This window comes from Platalea leucorodia (assembly GCF_965183815.1).
Source record: "Platalea leucorodia genome assembly, chromosome: 5".
NCBI lineage: Eukaryota > Metazoa > Chordata > Aves > Pelecaniformes > Threskiornithidae > Platalea > Platalea leucorodia.
Genome location: NC_138827.1, coordinates 78,727,006 through 78,750,757, shown reverse-complemented (window position 1 = coordinate 78,750,757; position 23,752 = coordinate 78,727,006). Strand labels below are relative to the sequence as shown.

At 40.2% G+C, this 23,752-nt stretch overlaps 1 protein-coding gene across 4 annotated transcripts in view; it reads left to right on the top strand.

Moving 5' to 3' along the window:
• The window catches only part of MAP3K20 (mitogen-activated protein kinase kinase kinase 20), a 73,704-nt gene that overhangs the window by 9,829 nt on the left and 40,123 nt on the right, over positions 1–23,752 (top strand). For all 4 annotated transcript variants that reach the window (XM_082313420.1, XM_082313418.1, XM_082313417.1 and 1 more), the window contains exon 3: positions 21,680–21,767. In XM_082313420.1, coding sequence (XP_082169546.1) covers positions 21,680–21,767 — 88 coding nt within the window. The remainder of the gene's footprint in view (positions 1–21,679; positions 21,768–23,752) is intronic.

The following is a 23,752-nucleotide window of genomic DNA, read 5'->3' as shown; positions in this document are numbered from 1 at the left end:
TGGTATCATTCTGCAAATATGTTGTATCTGTGTTTCATTTTATTAAACAAGCCAATAAAAACCAGAAAAGATCTTGAAGGCTTTATATTAGCTAAGTGGCTAACAAGTTCTAACATGTGAAACAACGCAATTTTTGTTCTAGTGTATAGCAGCATTTCATACTAAAATATGTGCTCAGAAAAACTGATAAATGCTTGGGAGGGCGTTGCTCAGGCAGATTTCTTCAAAACTCTTTAAAATTTGAGAAATGGGAGGACCTCTACAAGACATTAACTTTTTACAGACGGGCAGTAGAATATGACTGCACAGGAAGAGGTGTGTGTTTAGGTGAATAAAATACAGCTAAATAGGTATGCTGAGAAAAATAAATATGCTGCAAGGACTTGATTAGAGTATCGTATCTGAAACTCTGGACAAGACTTCTGCTGATTAAGTAAACCATAGGAGTGTGTCTTGAGTGATTAAATAACAGCAAAACCAAAAGTAAATTGTGTTTTACTATATAGTCCAAGCACCAGCAGTTTTAGGTTTTAAGCAAGGAACAGGAATTCCTTGTGAATGTTTTATGGAAAATCAAACTATCAGCATGATGTTTACAATGCGTGGGGGGGCAGCAGAAGTGCCTCCTGTAGTAGGATGTGCGCTTGCTCCTTTTGCCCTAAGTGATGATTATGTGCACTCATTGAAGAGAATCTCACACCTACTACTCAGGAAGTTATTTGGTATTTTTGTGAGTGATTTATATGAGTTGTTGGATAACCCCATAATTTAGCTTCCACTGAAATGGATGGGAGAGATTGGGCCCAAAGGCCTTATTCTGCAAATGGCTAGCAGTTCTTTGGACTCCGTTATCTTGAGCAGGTAACTGCTGGAGCGAAATGTTACAACCTGTTGTTTTATGCCTTGCCACATTAGCTTTTCACTGAATAGCGCTCGCCTCCTCTCCGAAGTTCACCTGTTATTTGTCGCTGCTTTTGAAGGCTGTGCTTTTGGTGGCTGTTCTTTGGCAGCTGGCATCTGATCTGGAGTGTGGTTCTTCACCAGGAGATTTATCACTGCTGGAATTTTACCTGAAATTTGAATTTAATTTTAATATCACTGCTCTTTGGAAGTACTCTATGATCCATGAACTGTCTCCGTGCTATTGATGGACAGCAGTATTGCATCTGATTTGCTTGCTTCAGCTGTTACAACCAGGGTACTTAGGTACAAGATCATTTGGTTTCATGCAGTACAGCTGCTCCTGGATTCCTTCAAAATGCTGGCAGTGGTCTGTGCAAACTGCAGGAGAGTGGCAGAAAAAAAACCAGTTATATGTCACTGTAATCTTATTGGGAAATACTGCTGGTGAAGTAACAGAACTAACTTATGGATAAAAGATGTTAAATTGAGTAGGATTAACTGTGCATGCTTTGTTCAGTCATGTCTGTGCAATGTATTTGAGTTTTATGAGACTCAAAAATAAAAACATGTTTTTACTGGTTTTGATGCTGTATTGCTGGAAGTCTGACTACCACGGAAATTAATTTTACACTGTCAGGTTTTCTTGTATGTAGTATACGTGCAATAAGCTTTAGGGGATCTTTTAATGCTTCGTAAAACTTTTCATATGGAATATAATGCAGCTTATTCTCTTCTTTGCTTTTATGATCCACTTCTGGAAGGGACCATCCAGAAAACACGGGTTGTGCCTGTACCTTCCGAAGGGGATGAGTTAAATATAAACGCATGCATGTCACTGGACTTACCTCACTCATGTTTGCAGTCCTAAAAGAGAGTATGTGGTAATTTTAATGTGGGTCATGAGAGTAAGGACTGGGAATGACTTTCAAGAGTAACAAGAGAAAAACAACAGAGTAAAATTGAGCAAAACAAACCAAACCAAACTGAAATTGATACTTAGCCCTGACAGGACTAAAAATAGTAGATGTTCTTTTTGCTTGCGGTTTATAGCTGGTATGGGTGCTTGGGTGCCAGCCTTGAATGACTCTCCACACTGGGACCCGGCTGTAATGAAGGGCAATTTTGATGCTTTTTTATTATTTTATTAGCTCTTTCTAGGAGCTCCTACTCCCTTTACCCCTCTCATGTCTGAGTCAGCAAGTATTGAGAGTGGTTCAAGGTAACATCTGCCAAGAAATGTCTGGATTTACCAACTCGGAGGGGGGACGATGACAAACCCTGTGTTTCCAACCCGTGGTCCTTTGGTGCAGGTGCTATTGCTAATGAATGGTGAGAGAGGGCTTAGAGTATGTGCTGTATAAAGGTACGTAAGGTGTAGGAGTCAAATATATGAACTTTCCAGAGATATATGTGCCTATATTGGAAAATGGCAGAGTTCACAAAAAAAGAAAGGTTGTGTATCCCTAGAGTAAGTGATCTCATGGGAACCCTTCCAGCCTCATATTCATGTAAAGAAATACTGCTGTATCTTGTTAACAGCTAAAAGGAAATAAAACTGTATTTATTATACCAGAGGGGTGTCTTAAAATGTCTGTTTCTGTTTTACAGAGTGGTTATTTTGCAGGGTTTTCTATTTCTTTTTTTATATTTTGGTAAAGGAAATGGCTTAGTACACTCCTCTTCATGATGACTAGGGTATTCCCAAAAGGTATGCAGAGGATACTCGGTACCCTTTCTAGACTGTGGAGGTTGTCAAAGTGGGTTCAGATGCTCCAGCTGTTGTATATTCTGTATCTTGCAGAATAAATTGTTTTGGATAGGACAGACTTCTGCAATAAATCTATTGACTGTTTTTGAGTTTGCCCTGCTCTTGGGTTTCATTCAAGGGATATTTCCTGGAGGACTTTATTTTGTAAATGAATGTCGTATTTTCAGGTGTCAAGAAAGTCACTGCATTAGATTTTCTTAGTGGGTGCTTTGGTTAAGACTGTATCGTAAGTGTTGAGTGGCATATATGTGGCAACCAAAATGATATCAAAACCCCACTGGTATTTGGGAGATACCAGTATAATGAAAGATGATGTAGCATTACCAGAATACAATTATTCTTGGGAATAACAGGCTTTAGTTTCATTTTGTCTGTTTTAAGAAGAAACTTCATTCCTCTGCATCTCTGCTCCCCAAAACGATCTCAGAAACATAGCACAGAAACATATTTGCCTGTATTTTGCTGCATTTTATTGTAGTGGATTTTTTTACTTGTGTATTGAAACGTTTTTATAGCAAATTTTTCATTAGATGAGTAACGTCTTTCAGAGTTGCCTCATGTAAATAATGAGTATTTGTAGTATGAGTTGTGCGGCTTACTGAGGTTTTTTGACCAGCTTAATTTGAGATTCTTACTTACACAGGCCTGTGTATACATTCTTGATTCTTTTAAATCAAGCCAATTTTGGCTTAATTTGATTTAGACATCAGTTTCAATGAAACTGGCATGTCAGGGCCCAGACTGGCAATCTGTGGCTTCAAAAGTTATTTTGGGTCAGGTGAGACATAGTGACTGTCAGCGTTGTCATCTTAGCTTGCAATAGATGAAAAGCAATTTCACAAGTGCTGGGAATCTTGCTGTAGCCATATTTAAGAAGTTACCCTATCCTTTTTTTATCAGCTAAATCACCAGATTTTGTACTGAAATTGTAAAGGGTTAAGCGCATATGTCCTTCTGTTGACTGGTGCGCAGCTTTGAACAGTTACTACATAAACAAATTTGATATACAGGTAAATTAATAAGCTAAGATGCACCAGATTTGTCTGTTGCTTCCTTTCACTTGACTCTCTTGAATTGCCTTAAATTTTGTTAGCATGAAGCAAAATTACCTTGCGTGCGCTGCTGGTCAAGAATACATGTGCAGTTGCCCTAGCTTGGTTGAGGCACAGGAACTTACTGTGTGCCTGATCCCTGGGTTAGGAATATATCTGTGAGGTTTGGACCCTCTTACCTCAATTATCTTTAAATTTTTTTTCCAGAAGGTGCAACATCTGCAGATGAAAAAGTTTTTATGCCAGTTTCCTACAAATTATGAATAAACGTTTAGAATAGGGAGAAAATCTGTCTCTGTTGATTATTTAGAAAGCCCTCTTTCTTATCCTTTTTGCTATACACAATATGCAGCCTGCTAGGATATTATTAAATATTCTTTAGTTTCGTAATCAGTTTAATTCCATTGTATGTTTTCTTAAAAATTATTCTGTCACTCTGCTGCAAATTTTTGTTTGACAGTGGATTGCTCAAGTTGCCAGTAGATACTTAGCTGTGGTTAAGGGTATTTTTCCTAGTGTGTGTTGTTTTTCTTTTTTTTTTTTTTTTTCTCTCTCTAGATGTGTTTCTCCCTTTTCTGTTTTCTTTTTGCATGGGCCTAGTTATTATTTATAATTTGGAGGAGACCTTGTGTTCCTTATTTCTCCATGCCAGCAACTCTTGACATCAAACAGCAGCTTTTTTTTTTTTTCCCCCCTCCCACGACATTCTCTGACCCCAAGCTTCTGTTGAAGTGATCAACTGCAAAATGGTATTTTTGGATGTTTAAGCTGTCCTGAAGCTTTGCTGTAGAAATCTCATGGATATGGAAGAGATCCTTTTCTCTCAAGGTGGTGATTTAGGCTGTTGCAGGCTGAAGCAATTGAGGGTTGGTTCAAGTTAGTCTTGTCTCTACATTTATCTAACTATGTAGTTTTCTGAAAACAAGGTTACAGTACAAAATTGCGTGGCAGGTGAGATCTAGTGGTAACTTTAGAGTATGGTAAGTGATTGCACGTTAGAGTCTCGAGTGCCTTGAGGGACAGCTGACAATTTAAATGTCTGTGACCCGCATTGAAATCTGTTGGTGTTGCAGTCCTTGGGGACTCTAATTCAATAATTTACACTCACTGCAGCATACGGAATGAGAAATTTTTTTTTCTGATAATACCAAAGTTGCTGTTGAGGTGTGTGGAAGTATTGTTTGAATCTAACACAGTTTCTGGCTTGTTGCATGCCTGTGTGAGGGTTCAAGTGAAGTCAGGGATCTGTACTGGAGTTGATGTGATCCGAGTCTGGGACCGTTGGTCTCCTGGAGGTTGTTTTTCACAGGTTTATTCAAAGCTGAGCATGGGGGCCAGAATCTTTGGTTGGGGACCCCAAACTACCTTGCACACATGTGGTAGCAATGGAATTTTGAACATGTTTTGTCCCCTTAAGAGGGCAGTAAAACACTTGATAGGTCTAGACATGCCCTCCTTTACTTGCCTTTTTTTTGGGGGGGGTGGGGGGGGGGGGGTGTGTCCTTAACTTTTGACTGACTGCACTTGAACTGTATAAGGGTCTGGGACACAAGATGATTTCATTGAAAACAAAGTTGAAGAAAAAATATATAAAAATATATATCCTGACTGTAAGGGAAGCATCAAAATCAATCTTTTTTTAATTGTAATGTTATTTCACATATACCTATTGCCACTTATTAAGGTGCTGATAGAGAAAGTTTCCTTTTTAAGAGGACAATATAAACAGTCACAAAGAAACATTCAGACCTGTTTATGTTAGCTGGAGGCTGCAGAGGAGCCCAGAGAACAGCTTCAGCGTTAACTCTTTCTCTCATAATTAATTGCGCCAACACGCTTGGGAGATGAGGCCAATAAGGGCAAATACGGAGCTGCTCTTCTGATCCAGCTGCCTCCAAACTGCAAATAAGAATCCCGTTACCAAATAAATGTTTGTTTATTAGATAAATGTTTAGTGAATCTGCATTCTGCAGAATTTCTATTTAAGAAAGCCAGCTCCACTGGGAAACTGGGTGACTCGAGTAACAGTGACCATTTCTGTGCCTCCTCGGTCCCCTCTGCGGCTCGGCTGCCTGGTGCCCCAGGAGCGGGGCAGCCTCTTGCACACTGGAGGGGCCCCCCTATGCCTGCACCTCCTCGGCGAAGTCGTGCCTGCTCCCTGGATGTCACTGAAAGGGGACGGTGCCACACGTCTTCCACTTCCCCTGCCTCCGGTTGCTCATTTATTTTACTCCAGAACTTCTGAAAATTGAAGTTCCTTGTGGCTAAATGTAAGCAGGGGAGAGAGAAAATCATGTCATGATACACACCTGACCAAATAGCTGTGGGTTTTGTGTATCGGGCATGGGAGTTTCCAGTAGCCGCATCAAAAATAAGCATGGTTTGTACAAACCCTTGAGCTGCTGTAGGAGAAGTGAGGAAGCTCACAAGAAGACAACATGCAGCTGCTTTGTACGAAGTTCATCTTTGGAAGGTGGAAAAAACAAAAGGCAGGCATGCAGGCTGGGCGGGTGTTGGCTTTTTAATGGAAGCTGAGGCGCTCTGCAAATTTTTTATCTGGCAGAGGGAGAATAGGAGAGGGGAGTACGTTGTTTTTCTGGAAACTTGTTAAAAAAATCTAGTTGCTGCACCATTGAGTGAGTGACATTTTCCAAGAGGATATCTTTTCGTCTTCCTTGGAAGAATCACAGAGCAGAGAAAACGTAGTGCATGCCTGTGTGCAGTTAGAGGGGGAAAAGCACAGAAATCACTTTTTGTCTAATCATATAATAACCTTCATTTTAGTAATGTCATATCCATTTGAGGCAGTCCTGTCAAAGATGATGGCTTGTAAGTAGTGATTGGTGGCTTTCCTTTTTGGTGAACTCTCTACTTTTAATCTCCTAAACCAATGAAAAGGCTTTTTACTTTGCCCCCTTTGTGATGTGTCTGTGTATGCTGAGGTGCTGCATGTGATGGAAATATGTAGCCACAGATAGATAAAATTCGGAGCTGTTGAATTGCTCTTCCTTTTGGATGTCACCTTGCTAGTACCCATTGTAAGAGTTTGCAAGAGCCCTAAAGGCAAGTACAAGATCCAGAACCCTGCTCGTTAGGACCACGCATTTTGGAGTTCTGCTCATAACTTTTGCTTTTTTGGTTGTTTATGTGTTTGTACCAAAGTCTTTATTGTAAAGTCTTCTCTCCAAGCCAGTGTCTCGTCCGTCCTGTGCAGAAATTGGCAGTAACGTGGTTTCTGGTGCTGTGTCCCAAGTGGTTTACTCTGTTCCCATTGCAAACCACTTCCCTGTTAGCGCTACAATTCTGGAAGGTCTCCTGTGATTTTTCACTGACTGGGAACAAAGCTCGGTCCTCCCAGGGTAAATAAGCATACTGTTGTTACTTAATAAATTTGGAATCTGCAGTATGAAACCTCCTGCCTTTTCATTACTGTGTTTCTGTGCTATACTGTGAGAAGGGAGAGATTCCCTGCCCGTTACGGCTGTTATGGAGACGAACGTGGAGTGGCAGCACTAATGGGGTGCCTGGCTCAAGAAATTCAGGGCAAGTGACACTTGATTCTGTAACGACACTGGCATCGGCTGTTAGCTCTAGTGACATGGTCGTTGCCTTCAAACTGTGACCCGAGTTCCCTTTTTGGGAAAGAAAAAACCTGCAGACCCATTTCAAAGACCAGGGCAGCTGCTTTGTTTGTCTTTTAAAATCTGTATTTCTGCCTTTTTGCTTGGTCAGTGTTTAGAACCGTTAAAAAAGCAAACGTGACATGGGGACTGAGATCCTGCAGCTAGAGCTCCTTTATAATTACATATTCAGCCACAACCGTACAAAGGAAAATGAGAGTCCCTTTTCCTTTATGTACCATATTTCAGTTTTCCCTTAGGTTTAAATTGGCATTTTGGACTATGTTCGCTGGAGCCACTGAAGAGCTTATCAGAAAAGGAAGGAAACAGAGGGAGGGAAGGAAAGATAGATTTCCAAATGACAACCTTTTGAATAGTCCAAGTTCAATCCCTAAAACAAAAAGTGGAATCTTTTTTTTTTCTAAATAATGTGCTCTACAGTCTCACCTCTCATCTTGAGAAACATGAAAGAGCAAGTAAAAGAGATGACCCAAATCACAGAGTTCCTTTGAAAGAAGAAATTCAGCTGTTTTGAACACTTACAATCAAAGGAAGTGGTTTCCCTAATTACATGAACTATGTGAAAGCTCTCAGAATAGCTCTTCCACCCCAGGATTCCTTGCACTTTAGAAGTTTGCATAAAAGCTCACATGGAGAATCAGATGCAAAGTGTTTGATTCAAATTTTATTAGGCAGAAGTGAGCATACATTCGTATCTCTGGGTTTGACAGCTGGTTGGGTTTGCACCACAATCCTGGGTTTGATGGATTTCAGTCCTGTAGTTTAAAATCTTTCACTCTTCAGGTTCTCCGGTGAGACACCCCTTTCAAGAGGAAAGTGGAAATGAAAAAATAGAGAAGGGATAGAGGGGTCCCTTTGTGAGCTTTCAGTTGAGGATTCTTCACCCTGATTAGGCTGTTCATCGTTGTGAAAATCCATCCCTGTACACAGCTTTTAAAAGAATGAGGAATTTTATTTCCTCTTGTTTTAAAGAAGCTGTATATCTTAAAATATATATTTGGAAGAATTGGGATCTGAATGCTACAACTTCAGTATTATTCTAGCACCACTGTTTACTTCAACCCATCAAAATTCTGAATTCAGTAGAGACTTTGAACAAAAAAGCAGTATTTTCAGAAGGCTCTTACACCTTGTGCTTTCCTTTTGTACGTACACAATAATAAAAGTATGTTAGTCTAAACTAAACAGTGAGGACATATGAAAAGATGCAGGACACTTCAAAGGCTTAAGATCTCTGCTCCTCAAGATTTCCTTTTCAAAAAAAGAGTTTTGCTTTTTTGGTGGTTTGGGAGCAATGGGAGCAAGTAACGGAGAACTTGAAGCAGTATCAAGATCATTTTTGAATGTAGGCACCTAAAGTTAGAGGCATCATCGACCCAACTGAAATACTCAGTTTTCTCCAAATTTTGGCTGAGTAGAGTATGATTTTATTTTTGCTCTGGAGGAAATGTCTTTATTTCTCAAACAGTTTATTAGCTAAAAATATAGTTAGATTTTTAGCAAGAGTTACGAGCATTCATCACAAAATTGTCTGTCCTGAAAGTGCTAAAGATAGGTATCTAATCTTTACCTAGCTAAAACTAAAAATGATTCTTCCTTTCCAAACCATCTCTGAAACCGACAACAAGGTGCTGTCCCTGAGGCTACAATATGGAATAATTAATGGTTGAAATATTAATAAATATTTCCAAGGTTTGCAACAATATGCAAGACCATTACACTTCGTCTACACAATTGTAATCTCCAAGTGGTCTTATATTCTCCACTCAGAGCCAGCTACAGTAATTATATCCAGATTTGATAAAGACAGAGATAATTGATGAAATTGGCCTTGAGGAGAAATCTCGAAGGCCTCCAAACTGCAGCAGTTCAAACTCAAGAAGGAAAAAAGGCAGAAGGATTATGACCGCCTTTAGGATATATAGGATCAGCCAAACCCTCTTAATAGAACACTGAATACTAATAAGATATCGCTAACTCTACTTGAAGAGAATAAATGTTTCTCAGAGTGCTTTTTTCCTGCCAATACTGCATCTTTCTTATAAGAGTTAGCCTTCCTGAGCTCCATTTCTTCTTCTTTTTTTCCAAGCAGAAGGAAGGACTTTCTCTGGAATCAGGGAGTTGTCTCCTAGAGGTGAACACCCTCAGCAGGCCGGTGGTGTTCCAAGCAAAGCGCACAGCACAGGAGCAGCACACGTGGAAAGGGAGGGGAAATGTCAGGCAGCCATACAGCACTCGGACAGGGTGGAAGAGAGTTCTGGCTGTGCCCTCTAGAGAGACGTGTCTCAGGCAGCGAAGCTTTGCGATCAGTATGGCTAGAGGATGATTCTGCTTGGATGAAGAAGAATGCTTAAAATCATCCCAACCTTGCTTGACCTGAAGGTGGCACGAAAAATTACATTTGCTCATGTCTGATCCTTGATGGGAGCTGATTTCTCCCTATATGTAAATTAGAATAGTCCTCAGGCGAGTTTTTGCATCCTTCTGGAATTGGAAAATGGGAAGCTGTGGTATATGTGATGATGTTTTTCTTCCACACCAAAGGAGATGTTGCAGGTTTGAATGTGCTCTGTGCCACCGAAACAGCACGGAGCTCCTGGGCCCTGGATCCAGCTTGTGAGCTCAGTTCATTGTAATGAACTTCACCAATCTAATCCTTGTCATACGTGGAGCAGAAATCAAACAGTCAGTAATCATGGGAGGACTACAGGCATTGCTAGAATAGGAGGAGAAACGCCAGTTCTTTTTGCTGCGCTCAGACTCGGACTGGAATTGTCGTTAGCTGCAGCATGTTGCCTCCTCTTCGGCTTTTCAGGTCCAGCTCGTGGGAAAGAGGTTTCATTGGTACCCTGCGCGATGTGACCCCAGGCCTGCAGTCCCTGTGGGCTCCTGTAATGCAGCGTTCCTGCTGCTGCTTTGCTGTTTCATTTATTGCGGGTCCTCGGGAAGCACCGTGCAGGCCGCTGGAGGAAGTGGTGCAAGTCAATGGTTTTGTAATCACAAAACAGATGATCTCCATTTCTAACTGGCCTTTTAAACATTCTTAATCCCCCATTAGGGTATGTGTGTGGTATTCCTCTCGTATTTATTTCTGATGTGTCTGGAATTTTTCTAATAAAATTGTGAAAGAGAAAATTCAAATGAAGTCTGAAGGTGCAAATTACTGGTATGGAAGTAGAAACTCATAAATGGATAAATGCTAAAGCTCAATGTGGTTGCAAGATGTTCTTTCCTTTTGCATGTTTACCCTAACATGTACTGTGGTTACATTGTGGCATATTGTTGCAGTACTGTCATTTTTGCATTCAAGTGTCTTCTATTTACCACTTTTTCCTACATCTGTATTCTTTTAGAAATTTTGGTCTGTTTGTGTGTGTGTTAGAGCAGTTCTCAGAAACATTTTGTATGTGTTGGAGAATGAGAATTAATGTCATGCGTGATGCTGTGATTTTTCCATATTTCCAACCCTCCTTAGAGGAAATGCTCCTGGCTTGCATGTGCTCTATTCCACCAAACCATCGCAAAGGAACTGGAGCAGGTCTCGGGCTTCATGTTCTCAGTTTGGCTCATGATTCAGTTTTGCTCTTTCTGGTGGGTTCAAACCGCAGAGCCAAGGTTGTGGCACAGACATGGGTAGAGTTTACGGTACCTCTGGTCGTTCTCTTGTAACTTTGGGGAAGGAGCTGGCTTGTGGTATTGCTGTTTGGTTGGAGAAGAGCAATTAGAAAGTCAGACTTTTGGCTTAATTTGGTATCCTGTGGTGGTACAAAAACTTCGTGAGTTCTCTGCTCCTTGTAAGTCTGCTGTTCATGAAACTCAAAGCCACTGCCTTCAGAGGATACCAGGGCACTCTGTAATTTGTCTCTATCACTCTTCTAGGTAGGTTCTTCTAGATTTCCACTTTCTACAGAGTTCAGAGATACTGGTATTCAAGTTATTGCCTTTTTAAACAATTTATTTTAAGGCTGACGGCCTGTATTCTTATATAGATATGATGTCAATGTAATTGAAAAAAAAGGTTTTCTTTTCTGAAAACAATTTTTTTATAACAAGCATTAGAAATGAAATAGTTGTTATTGACATATCTATGTAAGCAGATAGGTATAAAGAAGTCTAGGTAGGATAAGGAGTTCCGTGTACAAGAAATTCATCAAAGAGAAGTAGTGGAAAAGCTGAAGTTACATGTCAGAAATATATAGCACAGTAATACTAATAAATGTGGCTTTATGACACTAAAACCATTTTTTAAATATTGCTAGTTTTCCTCACAGGCATTGTTTTATTTGAAATTTATTAGTCTTAATGGAAAAAGATTGAGCTACCATTAAGGTAGCCTGAAGAATCTCCAACAAAAAATAAACAGTGGATCTACTTTGCATAAAGGTAAAAGCTTGAAATTTCAGGAGTTTTGTCTAGTTTCATTTTTTGACCATTGCTACCCAGTAGGGGTAGCATTTGAGTGTAGTTTCTAAGTAAAATACAAATTTCAATCTTAGACAAAGAAGAGTAACTTTTCTGAAAAGCAGGTAAGGAATTTATATCCTGAAACTTTAGTTTTGTTGGGAATGGAGACTCTAATCCATAGTGGTCTAGGTGGTAGTGTGGACATAGCCAGAGAGTTGCTGGGAAGTGTGTTGTTCTGACTATTGCTTGATGGCATGGTTCTGGCTGAAGGGCAGTCATACTCAGTTGGAGAAGGTAAAAGTCAGCTTTTGCTGGAGTTGGGAGTCCTGTGTTCCCAGAGACTGTTCTTGCTTATGTTCTTGCCAATCTCAGCAAGGTGAAAGGGAGACCTGGCTGTAACCTGAGGAAGGATGCTTACTGCTTAAGTCATGGTAAAGAGAAAGAAGACTTTAAGTCACAGAGACAGCTTGCTGCTCTGGATTCAGGAAGGAAGGTGACCTGTCGCTAGTAAAACCAAAACTGGAAGCAGATTCATGGTGAAGACTTCACCTTGATTCATGGTGGATTATTTGGACAGTTGCACGTAAAATGATGATATGCATCTTTCAGATAATGTGTTCAGGTAATGCACAGCAGTCAGAGATTCGGGTTATGGTGACAACACATTTTCTTGAAAACCCCAGATTTTGTGAGCTTGTGTTATGGCATAGGTAAATGTGGCATGAAAAATGCTTCTTGTCCATGGAGGACTCTCAGACACTTTAGCAGAAGAATGTCTGTAGTTGGCAACTACTTTCTCTCCTTTCTTTTATGCCAGCTAGTCCCAGCCAGAGTTTCTGTGCTGAAAGTTTTATGTCTTTTTAAAGTAGGTGGTCTCTGGTTAAGGAGCAATTCTTTGCTTTTCTGCAGGGGCAGGTCATTTTTGAGTGATAACTGGGGAGAGCCTTCTACAGAGCTCTGATAGCCCGTGTGGAAAGCAAAACCCCACATGGTTCCCCAGCAGTTGCTGTTAACATATAACAGGGAGGTAACATATCTTGTGATGAGCTGTTTTCATGCGGGTGGGCTCAGCCTGTCTCATTGAGGAACATTTTCTGGAATTATAACAATCACTGGGATTCCAATAAGAGGGATCCCCATCAAGTGCTGTCCCTATCGTTAGCTACAGTAGGTTGGGTTTATCTACTCTAAGACAGGCTTAAAGTGAATGCTCATCAAAAACATGATGATTTATTTTCCTTGGTTAAATTACAGTTTTCATGATCAAGTTTGAGAAAGTACTTCAGTGGAAATATCATAGCTGCTTTAGAGGAGTGGGTCAGGATCCATGAGTATAGCTGCTGCTGTCTCTGTTGGAGTCTGTGCTAGTTGTTCAGCAAAAGCCACTGTATAATGAGACTAGACTTGTTCTGCTAAGTTATCTTATCCAGGTTCCTTACTAATACTCTGCAGACCTCAGAAAAATCACTGCTCTAGCTGGATATGTATGAACACGGCCGTGCTCCAGATACCATTTCTTTGACATTATTTTCTGTTGCTCCTAAGCACTGCAAGATACTCCTTGAGAGGGGATTGGTTTTGCCCATCATTGTTGTACCAGAATGTCTTTCCAACAAGGTGCTCATGAGACTTACAGTGACTTTGATCTCAGAAATAATTTCCTTGGATATTTTTCCATTTGTTGGGTCTGGGAAGATTCAGGTGTTGCATATTAGCCATGATACCTGCTCACCTGTGGAATGAGCAGGGAGTCGGAAAGTTTCATGTTTTGTTATTCCCTTGTATTTTAGAGATGTCGTGGGTTTTGTTGCTGTACTCTATAGTCAAAGCAGGTTTGTGTTCAAAATGATTATGAGTAAATGGGAAAATTTCCCAACATTGAGAAGAGAAATGATGATTGCTGAAAATAAACTACTCTATGGGAGCTCAGGTATTTCAAACCTGCTGTTTAGTCTCCTCATCTATTGTTTCTATTCAATTGCCAGTATTGCTTTGCAGCTGGAGGCAGCTTCTTACTCTAAATCTGCCTGAATGAAATGTTTGTAATATTGCAGGACATTGCTCATTTCTAAACTCTTACACCATTACAAATACATAGTTTATGCGTGTTTTGAAGGGTTTTACTAACTGCGAATAACACTAGTGAAATCCAAACTACTCTTCTTGTTCTTGGCAGATGTCCCTTTATCAGGTACCTTAATATTGATACAATCTCAAGCTGTGTGTGGCAAAACGTAACACTGCTGTGGGATATGTTTGTGGGGTATGTTTGAGAGTTTGTGGATTTCTAGTTGAAATCTCTGTGAAAATGAGTTATTTGTCCATGATCTTTGTGCTTGCCTTTTTTTTTCTTTTTTTTCTTTTTTTTTTTTTTTTTGAAAATGGCAATGTAGTTGTAACTCAAAATGTCATTTTCAAGCTTATTAAACCTGTAAGGATTTTCTGCAGAAAGTGCCCTTGCTTAGTTTTATCCTAAATGCTGCAGCTTCTGTAAACAGGCTCTTCTCTCATTGATAGCAAGTTTTTAACCCCCATCATGAGGAGGACCAACACCATGATCCTGCAATTGCTCGGTTACTGCTGGGTGGGCTCCATGTGGTTATGGTACTCGGCTGATGTACGTCACCGGCAGGATCGAGCCAGTTAGCTTCATCTGACTCCCTCTTTCTGCATAAGGCGGGAGGTCTGCTGCCATATCACAAGGACAGATCTCCCTGTGATTTCTGGAGGGACCAACCTGCTTTCCATGAGCTGAGCAAACCTGTGCAGTGTTTTGACAAGGATGCTTTGAATTCACTAGATGGTACTCCTAATCCCATAGCCTTCAAATTATTCTTAAAACTGCCAAGTTATGTGCAAAGGTTGCTGTGAAAAGTTATAGGAGATTATAAAACTCAGTTTTCTTTTCAAATGGTCAATACCCAATATATTTTACTACTAACGTGTCCTACGGTGTTCTCTTACCTCCAAAAATGCTCATACACATTTGCTACTGCATGGTGCAAATGAAATATTTTAAAGTAAATTACATAAGATGGGGTGAACCTGTAACAGCACATAATAAATTTGTGTCCATATTCCTTCAGCACGGTATGTTATGACAGTTTAACAGAGCTGAGGTATCTTGGTAATGTGCTTTTTTTTTTTCTTCAAGTTTGCAACCTGAAAGTCAATACAAGGTATTTAAAGCGTGTGTTTCTACCACAGTATTTCCAACAATGAGAATTCTGTGGTGATATAAAACAATGGATTTAAAATAATGATAAGATGATTATACAGCAATGAGAATTTATTAGTTTCCTTTATATTTCCACTTTTAATCTCTGGGACTTGTGACAGTTTAGGACATAATTTTGGATGCAAATTTGATGCTTTGAAACATTTGCTCAATCAAAATGCTTTTAAATACACGTTTTGTATGTCATTGTAGATGTAGTTACGAGAATTTAATTCTGTTGTTTACAGAAGTGCTGGTGGCATCAATCTGAGAATGTAATTTAACCCTTCTTTTCGGTGTGGTTTGTGAAATAGTATCCCTATGACACTGAATATATGGCTGTCTTCTAAGACATAACAAATGCTGACACAGTTTTAACTTGTTAATGGGCTATAGAAAATAGCTTTTATTTCAGATAAGTGATCCTCTAAATGAATAGTAAAAAAGAACCCCGAACTCAAACAGCTTTAAGTGATATGCAACCATAGTTTTAAGAACTATGGCTGCTTTTTGAAAGGGTTGGTAACGCATTTGTGCTGAGAAGGTGCCCACAGCACTCATCAAAGCATGTGGTAACACTGCTTATTTGCAGTTAAAAAAAAATCTCATTGGTGATTCTTTGGCTTTGCCGTGCTCATGTGGTTTTCCTCTTCCTTTTTTAATATCAAAAACGGTTTAATAGGTTTAACAAACATTCTCTGAACTGGATAATCAGTGTGCTTTGCTTATTAATAGCTTTCTTCTTGGGGACCCCAAAGCGCAAAACCTTCATATATATTTTTTTTCCTTGCAAAAATTTATGAGAACAGACAAAACAGGAGGCAAAGTCCTAAATTTTTATTTTGTATCTGCTGCTTTCTTTTTAATGTTAAAACCTGTAATAGTTGCATGACGTTCCTGCTGTAAAATTCTATGTAGTGGTTTTGTATTTCTAAAATTGTTTACGTATCCCTTTACTTGTTGCATATTGAGAGGAACATTTATTAGCAATGATAGAACATTAGTTGTCTAAGACTATGGCATGATAATAATCCAGAAAGAGCTAAATTACATAAACTGTTTCTCTGTCCTGCTCATTAAGAATTGTGTTCAGTTTAACTTTTGAAAGGACAGAAACAATGAAGTAGTAAAAATTATCTGCTGTGGGTAATTTCTGGCTTCTATGAAAACCTTAACATGATTTAAAGAGAATCATCATGAGGCTGTATAATATTTATGTTAAAGCATGTAAAACATATAAATATCTTGTGAAAAAGTGTGCAGTTTTTTTGGGCTTAATGATTTGTCAGCAGTACCTTAAAAAAACCCAAACCATAAGCCCGTAGGATTCCAAGACGCATATTTTGCCAGTGTTTTGTAGCTGAACTGTAGCTATAGATGCTGATTGCCTTAGTATTGTGTCTGTAAAATGATATTTTGGGCTCATTTACCTAGAGAAACTAGTGTATTATAAGCAACATCATCCCTTATTAGACATCAGTGAATTCACAGGAGAGCATTCCTGAGACACTGGAAATGGACACAGACTGAATGTATTTTTGAGCAGGAGTCTGGAAATAAAGGTTTGAAATTGATTTGTGTTAGCATTCTATGTCTTTTTTGCATGTGGTTGTCAGTAAATACAACGATTTTAATAAAACATCAGCTGGCCTCTTCCAGCTGCCCTTTTATTAAACTGCAAAAACCCTGAGAGTAGCGAAGTTGCAGGTCTCCCAAGGGCATGACAAAGGTCAAAGCCTTTAAAATGCTACAAGACTTAGGAAAAAATATCTTTTCAAAGCTGCCTTAAGTGTGTCTAAATATCTCCTTAATAAACATGGCAAACAGTTCTTTGGACAAGTGAATAACCAAACTATAGCACAATGTAGTAATAAATATTAGAAGGCAGTTAAGGAAGTTGTATTAATCAGATTCCTTAAGTAGCTAACCATGTCTAACCCTGTAATTTTGCATGGAGCGAAAGTGCCTCTTGCTGTGCAGTTAACTGATTTATTAACAGGAGGGTCGGTTGGCTGCTGGCTGACCCCATAGTCTCGCAAGGGGCTGCAGCTATTTCCCGTGTTAATCCTAAACCAGCATGCTCAGACCAGGGTGGAAGGATGGCCATACTCTGTGCTCTCCAGCCAGCAGCTCCAAAAGGACCTGAAAGAAATGGTGATTAAGTTGCTGTGGGCCCAGTTTGCCTGGACCCAAGCAAAAAACTCTTCTGATACTGAAAAAACTCTGTGGACAGATGTTCTTTTGCAGATCCAGCTGTGCTGCTGGAATAGGCTGCTAGCACAAACCCTTGATCACTTCTCTCGACTACAAATGTGAGTGTGACGACTTTCTAATGTATTTCCAAGGAAGACCAGCGTAACTAAAATACGCTGAGTCGTTTGGTCTTCGCTAACTTTAGCTGCCTCGGGACAGGGAGCTCTAACAAGAGCAGCTGCGGCTGGTGTGAGTAGCTGGCAGGCAACAACACAGCTGTACGCAAAGTGCCTCCGTCCACATCCTTACTGCCTTTGTGGCTGCAATTAAAGATCTGACGATAGGGCCTTGTCTGCGTTCCCGAGTAATGCCAGCTCAGCATCAGGTGGCCGTTGCCCACATCTGCAGTCAGCGCCGACCTTGAAGATCTCGTCAGAGCTAAGCTGCGTTTGCTGCTCTTGCTGTACTGGCACTGGATAGAGCAAAAGCAAGCTAGGACTTTTGTCATCCCAGTGAGCTGCGGCTTGTGCCGCTCCTAACGAGATGACGCTTGTTCTGTCCCCTCATCTGCTGCTGGCCACACTCAAAATCTACGTTGGTGGTTTCTGTTCAGCAGTTGCTGACAAGGCCCAGAGGAGGACTCTGTTTTTACCTGCTGAAAATACTGAGAATATATGTACTCAAGCATAGTTGTTTGTACTAGAAGGTTAAGAGCAGTACTAGCAGATCTAGAGGCAGGTGTAGGGTGATGTCAGTCATAGATGATGAAATTGTATTTTCACATGTGTCAATAAGCAGAGATTAACTAGGCATAAAGATAAATTAGCCATTAAGCACTGTGATCAAGACTATGGTTCATAGGACACAATTAGTTTGTACACAGAGGGTTTACCTGAGTTCCTAAGTCTTATATTGTAGTTGCCTTATGAATTGGGCTTGATTTACAGTAACATTATAGGAGCCACTAAGTGAGAATTAATTTAAAATGTTTTTAGTATAATTTGCTCAGACCTTGTATTTCATGATAGTGGTTGAATTATGTAAACAGTGGATCAGGTTTGTTTAGACTTCTGAATCCCTTTGCCTTCAAGAAATGGCATCCAGTCTGTACTTCCCTTCAGCAGGACTTGAGAGAGGGACGTAATTTCACCCATACCTGTGGTGTAAGTACAGGGTGAATGGTTTTAGTGTGGTTTGATGATCAGTACCAGGCTGGGACTAAGCTTACCATGGGACTAAGCGTAATATTTAACTCCACTGCAGTCACCTTGTGTGTCTGACTGTGTCTCTGTGTTGTCCAAGGAGTTTGTATTTACGTGTTTGGGTTGTGCCTTTCCTTCAGCTGAGCTCCTTCTAGTTCTGCTTTGATCCACCATTAAAAAAAAAAATATAAATTATCTTTCACACAAAAAAGTAATATAATGTAATAACTGAAAACTTGTTACTTGTCATCACCATGGCTTTAGGAAGGAAACTGATGCTCATTTAAGTTGCATAAGATAGATAGCAGCTTTACCGAGGGAAGTGAGTGTGTCATGCCCAAGCCAGTGAGGGCTGGCTTCTTCAGGGGCCTTTAGGCAGACAGATGCATGGCAGGATTTTCTTCCAAGCATTTAGGCATTATGGATTTAAGTATGAGTTTGATGCATAAAGGTGATTCTAAATATTCTTCTAAGCAAGTGCCTAAGAGACCTTTGAAACACTGGTCTTTAATGACCACTTTGTAATTTGCTATCTGAAAGTCTGTCATTGAAATATGGCACCTTCTTGTCAAAAAAAGTACAAAAGCTTCAAAAATGTGGTTTTACTTGCATCTGGTTCTCACTGTAAGGAGTAAGTGTCTTTAAATTGGCTAATAAGAGTTCACAGCTGATCTACAGCAACTGAAAAGAGCAAAACATGAAAGGAATAATGTACAATCGCTAGTGCTAACAACAGCAGAGTGATCAAAAGTGTTTAGAAAGGATTTCTTTCAGAAGTAATGGACCTTAGAAAGAGTTGGCAATTTTTGCCCCCCCAGTTCTTAACTTGGGATATCTGTGGGCAATTAGTAGGTGCCTTTCCTTGTTCTTAGGTGGAAGCTTGCTTTGATGTCTGTTCAATCCCAGTTTAGAGTATGAACATCAATGTGAAGATGATGGTATTAGCCATGGTTGACACAGTGTTCCTTCATACTCCTGGAACGTGAGCTTAGTCTGTAACGTACTGTAAATAAGATAATCTTAGAAAAGAATTATTTTTTAATCTCTGAGTAATAAAAACACTGTGTGTCAGTATGCCTGTGGCAGTGAAGGACTCATCCTCTTGGCACAGTGCTCCTGTCTTGCTGCTTGTTGTCCATTTCATGGTAGCACTGGGTGATTGGTAGGCCTGGGTTTTGCTGGTGGTGTGGCTATAGTGCAGCCTTTCCCGTTGTCTGGTGACTGTGGTGGGCTCTTACTGGATACAGCAGCATCCTGTGTGAGACGGAGGACAGTCACTGGGTTCTGCACATTGCTGCGGTGTAATAGGGAGCTGTGGCACTTGGATGTGTTCATCATGTGGCATTTTTAATCATTCTCTAAAAAGATTCATCTCTTACTACTTCCATAGCCAGGACTTAAATACATTATGCCATGGGAAAGTTAAATGTGAGACCAGTCAATTTAATTCTAGTGACCTGTTGAAGTACATGTATTGTAAACACCAGCAGGCGGTGTGCACAGTACTTTGAAGACATGGATTTTTGAGTACTATACAAGAAGATAGTTTTATTCCATTCCTCTTGACCAAGGTGTTCAAGAAAAGATGGTCTGGATAGTTTGTCTGATGTTGTTTGTGGCCTGGTATTCCTGCCTCATTTCTAACAATATTCAGGTAGGCAATCAAGGAGTATTAGGTCTCCTGGTTATCTGGCAGTAACGCTGGTAGAAATTGGAGGACATTCCCCAATTTAACATTTGCTAAAGAAGATAAAAACATAATACAAAAGTTTTTGAAGTACAGGGGTCTTGGGTTTGGTAGCCCATGGAAATGGAGTTTTGAATGACTAGGCTGTTGTCAGCTTCCTCCAGGCTACTGAGGGAGGTTGGAGGTACAGCTCGTGAAACGGGCAGTGCTGCTGCTGCTGGCGTCCCCTGCCTTGGGAGGCTGCTGGGGCTGCAGCTGGAGAGCAAAGCTGCTTCTGCTGAAAGATCCCTTGCTGATCTGACAGATCCCGTCTCGGATCCCTTGGCTGGCTGTAAGAGTGTTGCTGTTCTCCTGCAGCTCAGTCTTCCCACATTTGCTGAGATAGTTGCCAATTAAATTATTTTGTGGACTTGTAGGTAAGTCAGTCTGCAGTGTGATTTGCTGAAAACAGCATACATCATTAAAAAAATTACTATGCTAGTATTGTAAAAAAAGATTACTCCACAGTAACGCTGTTTCTTAGCAGGCTAAGCAGCATGGAGAACTAGTGCAACCCAAGTTAAGTTCAAAGCTATAGTTAAAGATTTAATGGAATATTTGTACATGTCAGCTAAAGATAAAGGTCTTAATTCAAAACTGTGTTGAAGTTACTCAGAGAAGGCTTTAAACAACAGAGGAATTAATTGTTAGTTTGTTCTCGTTAGATGCTCTTGACTGGTACAGAGTTAACATAATCTCAAAGTCTTAGAGTAATCGTTGCTGTAGAGAAAAATATATAATATTATCTATCTGTATTTGCATAATACATATATTTGTGTAAAAACATGTGTCAAATCTCTTGAGTATTTATTTTCATATACTACAGAGGCAAAACTGTTGAGAGACCTGGGAGGAGATATCTGACCTTTTTTCTCAAAAACTGCAGGGACTGTATGTCTTAATTTCTGTGGATGCATTCTCATTGTCTTGCAGTCTCTTTCTCAAACCTAGAAGTATTGTTCAAGTGGAATTGGAAGGGTTTGTATATTTTTCCAGAATTTCCAAACATCTGCAGTCTGCTCTGAGGAGCAGTTTCAACTGCACTGCTGGCTATTTGGCAATCTCAAGTACGCTTGCTGTGTGTATTCAATCAGATTCTACAGCGCATGCCTGGAAACTCCGTGTTTCCAGTAAACATTGGATGGAGCTGTGTGTGCATGGTATGCTCGAACAGCCTGAAGCGCTGGACTCGCTGAACCCATAGTACTTTGTGCATAAACACAAATTCTGGATAGGACTGCTGCCACTCTGCCAAAAGTCCCAGATCTTTCTTTGAACAAAGTTTTCCAAGGCTTTCAGTTTTTCCAAAGACTTAGCTTCTCCATCTGTGCCTTGGCCATGAAAGAATAGTCTAAAGATTCCGCCCCCCCAACATACAAAGCATTCATCTGCCAAACTCTCTCATGAGCTTTTCAAATGCCAAGCATTTGTGAAGTCTTTACTAGATGTGTGAGCGTGTGTGTTTATGTATATGTTATATATGTGTGTATACGTGCTTGGGGATAAAATAAACTATCGTAGTAAGTGCCTCATTCTTAATTGTCTAACTTGTTTGTTTGTTTCTTTTCAACAGGCAGAAATACTCAGTGTGCTCAGTCACAAAAACATCATTCAGTTCTATGGAGCTGTCATTGAACCTCCAAATTATGGCATAGTTACAGGTAAGGATTTTTGTCTGACCTTTGTCTTGATTCTGTAAAACTCCAATGTTACAATGTATTAGCTTTACCCAATTTCAGTGTTTTGTTAATTGTTCTGGCCTTCTTTGAATGTTAGAGTGGTCAGCCCCACCTGTCTCAATGTAAATGGGAGTGCTGGAGGTGGGAACCAGGCTGGGAGCATGGCTGGTAACGGCACAGAGGCAGTTGGAGCCTGGGGCGTTCTTAACGCACAAACTCAGCACTCCTTTAAATAGAAACTTTCACTGTGTTCTCCTACCCTGTTCGGTGAATTGCTTTTCCATTTTAACTGACGTGTGACAGAAGAAGAGGTTTTAATGATACAAAAGTTCTGGCAAGTTCTGTGAAAAGGGAAGGCTGAGAGTCTGCTCAGAGCAAAGCTGCACCGTGAATTCTGCCTGTATTGAAAATAGGAGACTCTGCATTGGGAACTTCCCAGCTGTGGGAAGAGCTTGAAATAGAGTCAAGGGTTTATTAGACACCATAAGACAACTCCCTTTATTCACTGGAAACTAGGTTTCATTCATTCTGGCATTCTTAGAATTATGCGGAGGTTGGTTTTTGTAGTTTTGTTGGTGTTTGGGTTTGTTTGTTTTTTTTTTTCCTATCACCACTTTAAGCTTCCTTCCTTTATCTTGGGAGTTGGTCCAGATATAAAATTGCATTACAGATAATGTAATTTCTCCCTTTCCTGTATGGGAGAAATTAGATAAGGTAGTAGTAGAAAATAAACCCAGAGCAAAGAAATCTCCAATCTGCTGAAATAAATGTTTGGAGAGGTAAAAACCATGAAAGCGTGAATTAGGAGGCATGTTTTGGCATGTCTGTAACACTTGAAAGAGTTTGATGCGAAGAGTAGTTTTCGCATGTGGCACAATCTGATACCAGTTTGAAACACTGCCGTTCAGGTTTTTGTTGGTTCTCAGGTGGTAGACAGAACCTGTGAAAATTCAGTTATTTCTACCTGTCTCTTAGACATCCAATTATTACAGTAGATGGCAGTGTATTCCGGTGGGAGTGCGTCTGAGATACAGCACTGTTCAGAGCATGGGGAGCTTTACTTACAGGAGTTATCAGCCTACTGGGGGTCCCGGTGTTGCAGCCAGTACTCCAGAGGTGCATGGGGGTGACCACAGTTTATACCACTCAGAGGATGCACTGGTGATAGCATATAGACAGGAACTTGAATGCCTCCTTGAAGCAATAAAAATAATAGCAAGGTAATAAATGAAGTAATATAATTTTACTGTAATTTCTAACATAAGTGTAGTAAGTGTAAACTAGCAAGCAGAGTGACAAAGGAAATGTGTAATCAACAATTCAGGATGATATCTGGATTAGAAAGTCCTCAGTTTGATCTCACAAAAGGTCAGTGTTGGGAGAAGGACATTTGTCCTGCTTGCCAGTCACAGGACAGACAGCAGCTAAAGTAGTTCATTATGTCATTGGGAATGGGGACTCTAACCATCTGTGAGAAAGAGACTACTCTGCATAGTCCAAGCACTTTGTTACTCGGGGAGCTCTGATTCCACTCTGGCTAAGGATAAAAGCTTTTTTTAACAAACTGCATTGGTTCTCCCTGCAGCTTCCAAGGAGACTGGAGTGCCTTGGGTTGGAAGGGAAGCAAGCCTCTGTTTCCCCACACCATTTTCAAATGGGAGAATGGCTACTGAGAAAAGAAATGTTAATTGCGTTTGAAATATCTTTTAGAGAGATTTTCACTCCGTGATCTTCTGGGTGGCCTTCAGTGTTGCGGACTTAGTCCTGTGTTTAGTCAGAGATCCATTTTTTTGTGAGGGAAAAGCCCAAACAAGAAGAAATCCTGAGAACCTAATGATTCTGCAGAGTGATGGAGATGAGGGCATTCAGCCAAGCATTGGCATGTACTGAGCATTAGCTGCACGTGACGTCTTACGTGGGGTTGTCAAAGAGTTCTCTGAGAAAGGCTACATCTGCAGTCAAAACAC